Consider the following 15,505-nt stretch of genomic DNA (forward strand, 5'->3'; position numbering starts at 1 on the left):
ATTTGAGCCATCGGATCGATGTAATTGCCCCTACCCGGCGGACTACCTTCCACCCTCTTTCATCAGGTCGCGATCATTTGTTTGATCCTTAAAAGCAGTAATAGACGTATCGTACCACACGAAGTTGAGAGCGACAAATTTGAACTTCATAAAAAAAATTTCGTGAACTATAAGTGCGTTTTCACATTATCCGATCCGATATCGGATGTCGGAAGGATTTCAATAGAAAAAATCCAAGATGGCGCCTGTAATGTATGGGATATCGGTCCGACATCCGATATCGGATCGGATATGTGAAAACGCACTAAAGGGCAGCACTTTTATTAATCTTGTCACTAAAGGCGCGAAATTCAAATTTTTAATTCTGGGCACAAGATGGCAGATTTTCCAACGAAAGTTCCAAATTCGATTTCATGAGTGTCAACTATTTGTCATTTTTGAGTTGATTTGAGTTTTCTTGATGATTTCTAAATTGGATTAAATACAATGGGCAAACATTTCGGCGAATTAGCGACTATTCGCGGAATAGTCTACTACAGACTGTCTCCTCATGAACTAAACCCTATAGCTGGACTACTCAGTAGAGGACTACCAAATGTTTGGCCGAGGACTACGGCTACTATACTTAGATGGTTGCCACGTAAGTGTGTTTTAGTTTAGAGAATCGTTCATTATGCAAGTGCATGTAGTGACCTGCAAAATTGCATGGAGAAATTATGAATGAATTCATTGATACATTCGCCATGCACTTTTGCAGCTCACTGTACCTAAAATGGTTGCATCATTTTCAATGGTACCATATTAGCCGATAACCTCCTTTTGGCACCCCGAGGTACCCAATAACCACCAAGTTCTTATGTAATTCGAAAATTTTCCAGCGTACCTACGCCTACTCGTAGTATCGCTACTATTGAGTATTGACACCAAGAAATTAATGATTTACGGGTACCTACATTAGGTACAACCCACTCAACCTACACACTGCTTCTGGTGTAGGCCCATGTATACTAATCAATAGGCGATAGGTATTTATAGATGTAGTAGAACCACTACTTTAAAAAAATCTCGTATCTCACGCTGCTTCTCAAAGTCAAAACGCAGTATAGCCTAAGACCGGTACGATATTTTTGAAAATAATTCTATAACAGTAGTTTTATTTCATATACAGCGCTTAATCGCAATTTAAAAAACCTATATTTTCGAATCCACCAATAGTTTGGAATGGAAGATATTAAAAAAAACTACGCCCAGAAAATAAGCGTTTTCTTTCAGCAAAATACCTAACAGTAATTTAATGGTGGAAACATGTAGAAAAAAATCCGTTTTAAGGTTTACAACCCGAAGCCACCTAAATATATGACGGGAAATAAGACTATTTTTATTGATATAGAATTTTTGAATTTTGTCTAACGTGCTCTAGAGCTGATATAATAACAGATATTTTTAAGCAGAAATCAATAGCACATAATTTTTCAGATATTTAACATATAAAAACCACCAATATATTTATATGGAAATAAAAAAATCTAAATATTTGACCGGGCAAATTCGAAACAGATAATAGTACGAGGTTGACTTTTATTGTCCCTATTTAACAATATTAACAGCATGATAATCCACCCAATAAGTTTGACCTTTATTTAATACTTTAATTTATTTAATATATTTACATTTTTTGCGTGGTTTGGTTTGGACCTTAGTGTCTTACATTTAGGAATCCATATGGCAAACCACCACGCCGGTGGAGCTGGGCCGAGGGTAGGTGATGAGCCGTGTCGCATGCTTTTTATTCTGTTCTTCTATTACACATTAACGTAAATGAGGAGGCACACTGACATTTTGCCCCGCCAGGCGGCGCCTATGCATGTCACTGTCATTCATATGTGAGAGAGAGAAAAACATAATTATCAGCTTCTCGCTCTCACGTCTCACGGACTAATAGGGTGGCGCCATCTGTCATATCCTTTGAGTGTTCCTCCTCATTACATGCCTGTTTCTACATAAGTAATATTTTAAGTAGATTAAAAACAGACGTTTCCCACCGATAATAAAGTCCAAAGTAATTAAAAAAATTACACATTTATTTTAGGCATGCGATTTGACAGTCGTCGAAAAGAGTATATACTTGTCAGTACATACATCTATCTCACGTTTTTCTCTTCTACCATTTGACAGATCTCCGTCATCTTGTGAAATGTATTCTTCCATTCTTCAGAATCGTTGAAGCAACGCTTATTACAAACACACGAAAGCTATGCAAAGTCTAATTTCGACCCATATGTCACGGCCAGGTATAGCCCCGGCGATTATCGTTAGACTTACAAGCCACAGGTCACAAGTTCAAATCTCAGTCGTCGCATACGTTTTTACAGCTTTTTCAATTCATTTTTTAAGGTTTTATTTATATTATAAGTTGATGAGTACAAGCTACTGCAATGACATTAAATACAAGGACGCACAATCCATAACAAAAATGTTTTAAAAATCTGGGTCTAAATTGCATTTATAACATTCTTGTTGATGCTAATAACGTTAACTTCTTATCTGCTTAGGAAAAAAATCGTTCATGCCATAACCAACATAGTGTATAAAGACCTAAGTATCAAAATTGCAAATGGAACTGCCACACACTAAAAACTCTTTATCAAAATACCTTTTGTCATAATATGCTCAAATGACTTATATGTCAAAATGAATTGCGAACGAATATTGAACGAATGGAGCCGCTACCAATATATAATAAGTATGTAGGTATTAGATATTTCCAATTTATTCCATAAATATAAATACCTAAAAAAGGCCGCAATTTTACTTCTTCATTACATAAACTTTAAAAATACCCTACTGTATCATCTTTATCTTGGTCACTTGTACTCTGTTTATTACAATAAATGTATGTAATGTATGTATGTGTAAATTTCCTGAAATAAATGTCATACCTTGTTGTCACAAAGAAAAATTTACAAGGCTTCCAAGAATCTCGAGCTGGAAGGATACAAATTAAAATATTGGGTTGGTAAGAAAGTAATGAGCGATCGATTGAATTCCACATACAATTTTTGAGAGAGTTCTAGAATCTTCTAAGGTCGAAAGTATATAAAGGGCGAGTCGCACAGTTTCTCGTCAGTCATTCACTAGCTGTCGCCGAGCTAATATAAGGAAGAAAATGGACGAATTAAAAGTGCATGTAAGGCATTGCTTACTATATGAATTTCAGTCTGGCCATTCAGCCGCCGAAGCAGTGCGTAATAATAAGTCAGCGTGTTGCTCCTGAAGTTGTGTCTGAGGCCACGGCGAAACGATGGTTCCAGCGGTTTCGTAGTGGCGACTTTTCATTATCAGATCAACCTAAGTCTGGTCGACCGGTGAAGATTGATGTAGCCAAATTAAAAACCTTAATTGAAGGAGATCCGAGGCTAACGAGTCGTACTCTTGCTACCGAGTTAGGCTGCTCTCATGTCACCATAGAAACACATTTACACGAGTTGGGAAAAAACTACAAATACAGTGTTTGGATACCGCACGAACTTGATAGAGATCAACTAAACCGCCATGCCGATATCTGCATACAACTTCTGTCTTTTCGCCGCACATTCAACTGGTTGGACCATCTTATCACTGGAGATGAAAAATGGGTCTTATATATAAATACATACATACATACATACATACAATCACGCCTGTATCCCATAAAGGGGTAGGCAGAGCACATGAAACTACTAAAGCTTCAGGGCCACTCTTGGCAAATAAGGGGTTAAAAGAAAACGAAACTGTGGCATTGCAGTGACAGGTTGCCAGCCTCTCGCCTACACCACAATTTAACCCATATCCCATAGTCGCCTTCTACGACACCCACGGGAAGAAAGGGGGTGGTGAAATTCTTAACCCGTCACCACACAGGCTTATATATAAATCACACACGCAAACGTCAGTGGCTAGCTCCAAACGAAAAAGGAATAGAGGCACCAAAAACAGAGCCTCACCCGAAAAAAGTTATGCTGTCCGTTTGGTGGGATATTCATGGTATTATTCACTGGGAACTCCTACCAAGTGGAATGACTGTTACCGCATCAGTATACTGTAATCAGCTTGAAAATTTAAACCAAAAAATCTGTCAGAATCGTCCACAGCATGCTAAAGTTTTTTTCTTACACGACAATGCTCGCCCACACAATGCAAAAGTGACTCGGCTAAAGCTTTTGGAGCTAGGTTGGAAAGTGATACCTCATCCACCGTACTCTCCAGACTTGGCACCTACGGATTACGCATTGTTCAGATCGCTAAGCAATGCCTTGAATGAAAAAAAGTTCGATGATCAAGCCCATCTACGACAGTACGTAGCTGAGTTTTTTGAATCTAAACCTAAGAACTTCTTCGCCGATGCTATTCATTCTTTACCAGAACGATGGAGACAAGTAGTAGATAACGAAGGCCGTTATATTTTTGATAAATGATTAAAATAATAAATTAAATAAAAATTACAATATTGGTTATGATTCGCTCATTACTTTCTTACCAACCCAATATTTTCTATAAAAATAATTAAATTCATCAATCAACAGACAACCCAAAGGTTTATCGTATTTATTTATTATAGGCATTTGTTTTAAATTAAATACCAGTGGTTCTGATCTGATAGTGGGATATTCTTTAAAATTTATTTTCAAAAGGAGATTTAATGTTGGTAATGCCATTCAAATAATATTAGAAGTGTCTAATACGCGAGTGTTCGAATTTAATTATAGGATAGCACATATTGAAAGTACCGTAATATGGGTACAAAAGCCTGCCTATTGAAATATAAAATACATAGCAAAAAGTATAGAAAGGACCTACTTTTCGACTTTTTAGGGTTCCGTACCTCAAAGAGGAAAAACGGAACCCTTATAGGATCACTCGTGTGAAGTCGTGTGTCTGTCTGTCCCTCTGTTACAGCCGATTTCTCCGAAACTACTGGACCGATTTACTTGAAATTTGGCACACGTATGTAAACCTGTGGCCCAAAGACGGACATGTAATTTAATTAAATGAAATTTAATCATAGGGGTCACTTTTGGGGGGTAAACTTGAAAATTAAAAATCAAAGTTACTAAAACTATATTGTGTTATATATCAAATGAAAGAGCATTTTATGAGCATTTGAAATATATTTTTTTAATTTTTAATTTTGGTATTTTAGAAGTAATTTAAGAAAATAGACAAAAAATGACCATTCCCCCCTTATCTCCGAAACTACTTAGCGTAAAATTTTCAAAAAAATACACGAGATAGCCCTCTACCTGTAGATTACAGGAAAACCTATTAGAAATCTACAGTCAAGCGTAAGTCGGACTTACGAGAAAAAAACTCAAATTAAGATTTTCACCCACTGACGCTGCAAGCAGTTACTAAACGTCTTGAAATTTTGTAAGCGTGATGGACAGGTAGAAAGAAATTCATTTCTGTCTTATTCTTTTTAGAAATTGTTCAATTTTTTTTTTCGTTTGCCAAAATGACTTAAGTTCCTACTAAAAAGGAGGCGCTTAAGACCGTTTGTAAGTGGACTGAGCAAAATTTTGTTCAAATCGGTCCAAAAAAGGTCTCTGTTGACGAAAACATAGAATTTGTGCCAACGACAGCCCAAATCTGAAGTCCAATTTGCTCTATCTCTTATCGTTTCCGAGATATATACGTAAAGTCTTGAAAGTGCGAAAAGTTAACTTTGCCATCACAGTCGTTCAGGCGCTCATGAGTTCTTTGTATGGAAAAGTCGAAAACCGACTCGCACTTGACCAATGTTCATAGAACGTGTTGTGGTTTTTTACGCGGGTCCGCGACTGACGACGTTCGAATGTTTTGTTCGGAAATGTTTGAGGGTGGTTTCTTTGAAACGTTGCCGGCGGCGGGTGGTTCGACGGGCGAAGGTCAGACGCCGCACGCGACGGTCTGTATTCGTTTTGTACAATAGCAACGGACGGCGGGTGGCGTCTTGATATGGAAAATGACTGACTTCACTAAAGATAATGATGAACTCATTGAGGTAATACTAGAGAGGACACTGCGAGCAAAACGTTTGCGCTACAAACATAAGTCCATTGGACTTATGTTTCTGCCTGCACACAAATAAAATGTAAAAATGCCTTCCTGCGCAACAAGATGCTGTTTAAGCCATACGAGAAAATCGAATAAAACTGACGTGTCACATTTAATCGGCTAGTATACACGCTATGTTAATCGATCTTTATTTAAGTAATTATTTCAATGAAGGGACGCGCTCCTCAAACGCGAAGCTATCGCTGCCATTTTGTTGAACGTAATCATAGATTAATCGCATCATAATCGCACAGACTTGACATGTAGGTAATGAAGTATAGTAATTGTGATTATATTCTGTTTGTAATATATAAAAGAGAAATGTTAAATTTATTTCACGTTATACTTATGAATACTACACAGTTCTAACACGAGTTGTAATCGATATTTTCATACAATAATAACCTATGATTTTCTTCAAGGGCAATTAAAGTAGGTATATGAAAAAAATCAATAATGTATTTTTGTTTCACTTAGTAGAACTTAAACATAGCACAATGTATGATAGTGCTAAAATTAAACTACTTACCCCCTTATTCATAATTTAACATAATCACATTTCTATCACACCAATACGCCGAAAAGGGACAAACGAACTTTAACGGCTTGATAACTTTAGTGTGCGTTTATGAATAAGGGGGTTAGTATTTTACAAAAAGTATAAAAAAGGTCTACACTAAGAGTGTCGCGTCTAGGTGGTCATTGGTCGTCTTACTCTAATTTTAATTTTAATATACCATATAATAATTATGTACCTAAATCAATTGTGACGTGTAATATGTAACAATATTATAAATAAATGAGTATGAGTATGAGTATGACACGGTACCTCCCCACGCATGCGCCGCGCGGTGCCGGCCGGAGCACAGACTTTGTTTGGGGTGTAATTTCTAGTATGTTAGTACATAGTAATTCAATGGATGAATTGTACTTCTGTGAACTGTTTTCGATATACTTAATCGAATATGATGTAAATTTTTCTTTACTACAATGCAAGTGTTTGAGTACCAAGTTAAAAATTTCACTTTCTTTTTGCCGGTTTCATACAAAAATATCGTTTGACCGTCTCTTTTTTTGGGTAATATCAATATTTATATGGAAACGGATTAAGTCGCGTATAATCTTCTTCCTCTAAGAATTACAATGTAAGTATTTTTGCATTCATTTTGATCAGAGCACAACACAACAGTTCAAAAATCAGTCTACCAGAGCTTCTGAGTTCCGTCGCCGACGACGGGTGACCAAGGGTCAGAAAACCCACGCACCCGCGACCGACAGCGTGTGGCACAGCGGCACACGCGGCTCACATCCAAACGCCGCCGGGCGCGTGTGACGGGCCAGAGAAACCAGGGCCTTAAGGCTAGGTGATTATCGCCGCGCCGCAGAGGACGCGCTGAGGGGGGGGGGCGGTGCCTACAGCAGTTGTAGTTGTATGCATACCTAGCTCACGCACACAGACGCGTCCGCTGGCGCCGCCAGGGTCGGCTCACTCCGCTATCCTATCGCCGCGCTACAAGTATATCCTGGCGGCCGCGAGCTGTGGCCGCGAGTTCGCGGCCTACTCAGGGGTGGCGCACATTCTCACGGAATGCACGTTCACACTTTCTATTGTTACTTTACGTCGCGAGGTTTTTTAAGCGATGTCCGCGGGTGGAATGGCTAATAATACTTAATTAAATAGACATATTGAATAAAATAAATACCAAAAGATATTCTTATACAGATCTACTACTGATTAAGTCCCACGGAAAAGTTCAATAAGGCTTGTGATATTGGAACCTTGAACAAAAATATATAAATACAGCGTATATACCTAGAAAGTACTCAAGACTTGAATATAATAATATAACATTTAATGTGAGTATTAATTCGTTTGGATCCATTGGTAACCCTATCACCGGACGCCGCGCACGTGCGGCTCGTTTCTTTGTAAGAATTTTGTAGGTATTTAAAAAGGCGGCATTTCGGAAACATCAAAGCAGTGGGCCTTCTTTACTTGTGCTATTATATATTCTGTGGCGCCGCGCCGGTGTCCACGTGCGCTCTCTGCAGTGTGCGCTGCCGCTGCCACGAAACGTTTACCTACTCCGTGTAATATTACTGATAAAAGAAAGTATTGACATGAATTCACACGTTTCGGAAATGACTGTAGGTATTTTAAATATTTTAGCACAATATGTTTTTTGCCTCTTGTTGCCTATTATACAATATATACATACCTACTATGGCAACTCTATCACAGCGCAGAATATGCAGAAGCCACATGGTGGTCTGCGACAGAAACTCAATAGACATTTTTAGAGTTTTTAAAATAAGTACCTAAGTAGGTACGTGAAGTAACATGGTAAATTAAAAAAATATCATTAGATACTTATTGCGAAGGTGTAAACAATTTCCTTCGTTTTGCCACATATCAATAATTACCTATCTATATTAAATTCATTAATCCGTTATTCATAAACGTACACTAAGTTATCAAGCCGATAAAGTTCGGTTGTCCCTTTCCGACGTATTGGTGTGATAGAAAGGGACAAACGAACTTTATCGGCTGGATAACTTTAGTGTACGAAATTTTACATAAAACACCTACTTTAAAATAAAATAAAAAATGTTGAATTTGGTTAACATTATAAAAGACCTCACGCAAGCTGTGCTAATTAGTTCGCGAATTCGTCGAGAGGTGGCGCTAAACACAATTATGCTCATTAGAGAACCTATACTTCTAGCCTAGCCCAGTCTTTAGACTTATGTGAGTAACGTAAAAGTACCTAATAGTTTTGTAGGTACGGAACCCTCGGTGGGCGAGTCCGACTCGCACTTGGCCGGTTTTATTTACACTACGTTACGTACCGACCATACAACTGACTCTAATTAATCTTGGTATTAAAAAAAAAATGTAGTACGTTTTCACATTATCCGATCCGATATCGGATGTCGGACCGATATTCCATACATTACAGGCGGAATCTTGGATTCTTCTATTGATATCCTTCCGACATCCGTTATCGGATCGGATAATGTGAAAACAGTCTAATAGCGACTCAATAGTTTTTGTTCCTTGAAAGTCATTAATTTGAACAAATAAAATTATTCATTGAAATCTATACAATTACAACGAGTATTATAATTACATTCATTTTGTAATGTAATCCAAAGAAATAACTTATAAGAAACATATTCTACCCTTTTTGCTTGTTTTCTGATTACTATTTAGCCAATTTTTCATTGACTCATACCATGGACTTTCAATAGGGACAGAGCTCACACTTTTTTTGCCATACTAAATTGAACTTTATCACCGGTGCAGAAAGGCGTTCTTATCAGACTAGTAAAAGTGTGTCCACATGAGAGGGTCAAAGTTGGGGCTGGTGTCCCTCTCGCACCTGTGACCAGTGTTAAAGAGATTACTACAGTAGTAGTAATTTTACCTGTATGATAACTAAGTTTATAAACTTCTTAAATTATATTTGTATTATATCGAGGCAAGGATATTAATACCTTGTAATGAATTGGTAAGTCATTATTATGAAGCCATAAAACCAAAGATTTGCGCAATTAAAAAAAACCTTTAATTCGGTATTAGTAGATTGGGTAGTAACTTTGAATATTGACTGGTATACCCAAATAATGACAGTGATGACGTCATTCAAATAATTTTGACAGTGGCAATAAGTGCGAGAGGGACACCAGCCCCAACTTTACCCTCTCATGTGGACACACTTTTTGGCCTAACAACTCAATCTAGCTTAATAATATATAAATCTATGAGTCATACCGGACAACTGTCACTGTACACTTGTAATCCTTATTACAAGGGCATAACGTCTAGCGATGGTTAGCTAAGACAGAGTATTGCGGTTAGTAGGAACGACGCACGATGTTGAACCTTAGGTTACCTTCAATCAATACTAATACCACACCTCGGACACTGGCGATCAAATATATGAAAGAGGCGCGTTCCTAGCGCACACTCTAAGCTCGTGTAGGTGAACGCGTACCATGCTTGTATGAATGAGATATGACAGGTCGACTGTTCGCGTTTTTGACAGGCAGTAACTGTGAGGTAACCGAGAGGGGGTGGGCGGCACTTTCAGCGGGGAGCGGGAGTGGCCATACTGTACGATGGTACTCTTTATTATACTGTGCTAATACTGAAAGACAATTTTCAAACTTATTGCATTACATGTGTCTAACAAAATTTCAATGAAATGGGTTGTAAATCTAATACTAAAAAATCAATATTTAAAAAGAGAGGGTTGAAAAGGGTGTAAAAGATAAAAAAAAATAATAACAAGAAAAAAAGATTTCCACTGCCGAGGATCGAACCCACGACGTCAGGTCAGGAGCGCGCCCATCGTCTTACGCTACTATAACTGAGCTATTTAAGCGATAGTGAAGGTGGCGAAATATATTATTATACCGCGATGTAATGAAAATACGAATGAATAACTAACTTTTGAAATAATGCAGAAAATGACATCGTCAATAGTAGAGTTTGTAGGTAAATGAAAAATATGAAAATACTTCTTTCAGTACAGATTTTAGCGCTTCTTGGCGTGCATTTAAAGGTGGATTATTTTTTATACTTCTTTATTTTGATCTTAACGAAAAGTCTGTTCCAATTTTTTTGCTGATATAATTTTTGCCCTGAATGTTATTCTGAGCTAGTAAAATACTGAACTTCCGTTTTGTTTTTAGGGTGGTTTCAGTAGAAATAGTGTTTCAACACATAATGTAGATACAAAACAACCATAACTTCACTTGTCCTATTATTGCTTGCGTCATAACTAATTTAATTACTCCGCTTTTTGCTACTACGAAGTATCATTCACAAAAATAGGTGGTTTCTTAATGTGTTATAAAGATCATAAATTAAAGTAGTCGAATTTAAAACAAAAGTCCTGATACCATTTTCGCCTGATTTTTAGTGAATTAAAATAATCTTTTTTTTATTATATTATACGTTTCTTGTCACAAATTTTGGTGGCTTAACTAAAAAAACTGTACCAAATTACCAAACTTAATTTTTGGTGAGATAAAAAGTACTGTTATAAAATTAAGTTATTTTCCCAGTAGTAGCAAGACCGGATAGCTCTTGGGGTAGTAAGTCTATATGCATTCCATACATACTTACTACAATTTTCTTTTCATTGACAGACGAAGATACAAGTTTTTTTTAAAGTAGTGATGAATTGCTGATCAATGGTGTTATTGCAGCATTCATTTTGGGATACGCATCGTACGCTTCCGTAGAGTATGCATTTCTGCAATCAAAACGAAAGAATCCGAAAGATTACTTAAATGAAGTGGACCCTAACCCACCGCCGCCGCCACCACCCGAAGAAAAGAAGTGCGAACCCAAAGATAAAAAGAAGAAGTAGGTAAATAGGTAGTGTGAGAAAATGTGTACGGTCCACCTGGTCATTTGCGTCTGATGGAGTAAATGCGTTTTTTGAAGATATCTTAATGAACAAAATATATTAGAATTATGATAGCCTTTTAAATTTAAAGTTTGACGATCATACTTGGATTGAACATAGAGGGATGCAATAGTTGTAAAATTTTCCGTTTAGTTAGAAGGTATCTAAGACATGTCTAAGACGCATTATCCCACCAGACGCAGATGTGCAATTCCCGAAAAGTTTTTACATTTGGATCACGTCTCCGATTTTAATAAAAATTGGTAGGCTGATAGAGTCCATGATGCTGAGCAAGATCCACTAGGTTTCCCAATATATCCTATGTAGTTTGTATGAAACCTTCCTTTTTAACCGACTTCAAAAAAGGAGGAGGTTATCAATTCGACTGAATGTTTTTTTTTTTATTTTTTTTTTTTTTTTTTGTATGTATGTTACTCGATATCTCCGAGAATCGTGGACCGATTTTCAAAATTTTTTTTTTGATCGAACCGGTATAACCCCGAGATGGTCCCATTGGCACCAAGTCAGGGTCTGATAATGGGATCCTGGAGAAATCGAGGGAACTCTTCAAATGTTATAGGCACATGTAATGTTTTTAGTCTATTTTTCAAAGGTACACCAGTATTTACGTCTGATGGTAATAATTTTATGTGGCTGAGCTGATGATGGAAGGTCAACTCCTCAATGGTTAGGAGTTAAAGGATAATTCTTTCACTACTGTACATGTATTCGGACTGATACATATAATATCACTAGGAACCACTAAAAATCAACAAATAAATAAACTTTTTAACAAAAAATAAAACCGCCTTCAAAAATAAGCGCATTACAAAACACGGAGAAACTAAAAAGCCAAAAATAATAAACCTTTCAATTCAGATTTCTTATCGTATTGCAATAAGCTAAACATCCAAATTATAAACAAATCAATTATTTTTGGAGTCGGTACCAGCCTGTGTATGGTTGGGTGGGGCAAACAGGCAATAGCAAGGCGACGAACAGGTCTGGTACCGACTACAAAAATAATTGATTTGTTTATAATTTGGATGTTTAGCTTATTGCAATACGATAAGAAATCTGAATTGAAAGGTTTATTATTTTTGGCTTTTTAGTTTCTCCGTGTTTTGTAATGCGCTTATTTTTTTTGTTACCAGATTTCTATACATTTTTGGTAACAAAAAGGAAAGTTTCATATAATCAACCTAGGACATTTTGGGAAACCTAGTGGATCTAGTTCAGCATCATGGACTCTATCAGCCTACCAATTTTTATCCAAATCGGAGACGTGATCCAAATGTACAAACTTATCGGGAATTGCCTAGATACCTACTCCGGATGACCTTAGTACCTAGCGTTGTGAAACTAGTCTCGTGTCGGCTACGGCATAACCTTATGGGAGTACCACCTTATCAAAAATGGTGTCAGTAGGTGGGGGGAGGGTTCACGTGGTCAATGTGTGTGCCCAGCCCAGGGGGTTACGTGGTCACTTTGTATGGCCAACCTACATATGTGTCACTCAATTTAGTTAAAAAAATATGAATTATCCCATCTATATAATATAATTTTATTATACCTAATACTGATTTGAGTGCATACGAGAGTGGTGGCTAAAGCGACCGAATGCCGTATGAGGATATAGGGAACTGTGATTTGTGAACGCGTTAAGGCTCGGGCCTAGCAGTCACAACACTAAAGCACGCATAAAAATATTGTGTTTTGTATTGTTACCGTAAAAGCATTTAAAAGAATAAATTAAATACAGTTATATACGGCAGTAATTATGTTTTTCATTTAATAGGAATAATTATTAGTCTAATCAAGTAATCACGTAATCTAGTGATGTGCAAAAAAATCTTAAATTTCTTGAATAATTCACGAAACTTTCACGAAAAATAAAGGGAAGTTAACTTTATGAAATGGAAAGTTTCTGAAGGTTTCCTATGTGAAAATTTCAGAATTTTGGAAACTTTCCGTCGGCACATCAGTACGTAATACAGATCATGTGATATTCCCCGCCTAAAGGGTGTTTATCTGCAATAAGTGCCGCCAGTTTTTGTAGAAATTACTTATTGATTTCGAAGTAGGAGTTTCTGTTCTCACTACGCTCAGGGTTCAATGTAGGTAATTATGTAATTTAGCTCCCTTGACACACTAACTTGGCACAAACGTATCAGTACGCTCTCGTAGAAATGTACACATCTGAACTCGACTGAGTTCATAAATGTGTACATTTCTTCACCTTAACTCGTTGCAATAAGGTAAAAAATGTAAGTACACATTACACATATTTATGAACTCGACTGTACGAGCCTATAAACTCCATAGTCCATACTTGATGAGGTTGAAGAAATAAAACAGAGTATTGTTAAATCATTCATTTACTAAGCTCTTAACATTCAAAATGCACAAAATAACATATAATGGTTGAACCATTTGCTAGAATGTAAATTATAGGCCAATGGACCTTTTCCAGTGTGTTACATTGATAATGTTAAGTTAAAAATACTTTAAGCACACATTCAAACATACCCGTGCTAACAAAAAATAACAGGGTCACCTAAACATTTCATAGGCGGTTTGTATAGTGAGAATATTCTTATTGCGAATATTTGAGATACTATCTCACCGAAACCTAAAAGAGAAAGGTGTTAAGAGGTAGGAAAGGGACCTCCCTTCTCGACGTGTATATCTAGCATTTAAAACTTAGGCAATTTGCTTGAAATTCCAGTGCTTAACAACTTTTAGTACAAACATGTACCTGCACTCTTTCCCTCTAAATGCTGTGCATTCATCACAATATCAATCACCTAATTTTATGTATTTGACATGTGTATAACACAAATGTTCAACCGCCATGAACTAATTAATGGAAGCTAATATTAAGTGACAAATTAGAAGTTTTAGCGACGTGTCAAATAATACAACAACTAATGTTGATCAATACCTACTCCATAACGCAGCTGTTCTATTTTTGACACGTTAACTTTTGTGTTCAATTTTGTTGAATGCTACAGAAAAAGTCCAATTGACAAAATAATACCTATTATTTCATCACAGAAATAACCACAATAGTAATAATTAAGAAAATAAATGCTATGAGACACACAACGAATTTTAATGTTGCGAGTTTATGATGATCCTCTGTATCAATAAAATTGAAACATCCTCAGAAGCTGCAAAAGTTAAAGCACATAGACCATCATCTGTATATAAATGCGCGGATTTAAATTAGATAGTATCAATATTTAAAAAAAGCAACGTGTGATTTTTTCCAATTTTACTTTCAGTTTAAATCAAAGAATACATAGCCACTGCAGTGGGCAGTGATTTTTAAAGAAAGACCTTTACATGGTTATAGAAAATAATAGCGCTAAATTTTAAATATTTCTGTCATATATGAAACTCATTTAAATGTATATACGAAACCGTACTTTTTTTTTCATGCAGCGTCAGACTATAAAAGAAAGTATTCTCAGCGAATACAAGAATGCTCTTGGTTTACTATAAGGCACTGGTCCCACCGCGAGCTAGTAAGCTATGAGCTATCGGCTTTAAAAACGAACAAAAGATAAGCACTCCCGTGCAAATAAAAGAGACACGGCGATATTGATAGCTCACCGCTGGGCGAGTAACTAAAAACGTCGCCGTGTCTCTTTTATTTACACGGGAGTGATTATCTTTTGTTCGTTTTTATAGCCGATAGCTCATAGCTTACTAGCTCGCGGTGAGACCAGTGCCTAAAGCTTTCAAAAATATTTATTAAACGGGACTTAATAACGTATAATTAAATTTCTGCTTTCTTCTCTAAGATCACGTTCACGGAGGCAAAGCCGTCGTCGAAACGTAGGGCAAATAAGTATCAAAAAAATATTATACGCGATTAAGTTCCGCCAAGTAAATAATAAAATGATCTTTTCACCTAAAAAGTTACGCGTGTCACTATGTCATTAGGTGCTTCATTTTATCCATGTATCTAATGGTGCAAATCGAAGTTTATATCTATATCACCAGAT

The 15,505-nt window shown here is 36.7% G+C and overlaps 1 protein-coding gene across 1 annotated transcript; it reads left to right on the plus strand.

Annotated features, from left to right (window-relative positions):
• The first annotated feature begins 318 nt into the window (after positions 1-318).
• LOC125229189 (cytochrome b-c1 complex subunit 8-like) lies at positions 319-11,650 on the plus strand. The gene is made up of 2 exons (XM_048133982.1): positions 319-640; positions 11,290-11,650. The coding sequence occupies exons 1-2, from the start codon at positions 487-489 to the stop codon at positions 11,451-11,453; spliced, it is 318 nt and encodes a 105-aa protein (XP_047989939.1). The 5' UTR covers positions 319-486; the 3' UTR covers positions 11,454-11,650.
• Positions 11,651-15,505: the final 3,855 nt, after the last annotated feature.

The sequence above is a fragment of the Leguminivora glycinivorella genome, chromosome 8 (genome assembly GCF_023078275.1).
Source record: "Leguminivora glycinivorella isolate SPB_JAAS2020 chromosome 8, LegGlyc_1.1, whole genome shotgun sequence".
NCBI classification, from domain to species: Eukaryota; Metazoa; Arthropoda; class Insecta; order Lepidoptera; family Tortricidae; genus Leguminivora; species Leguminivora glycinivorella.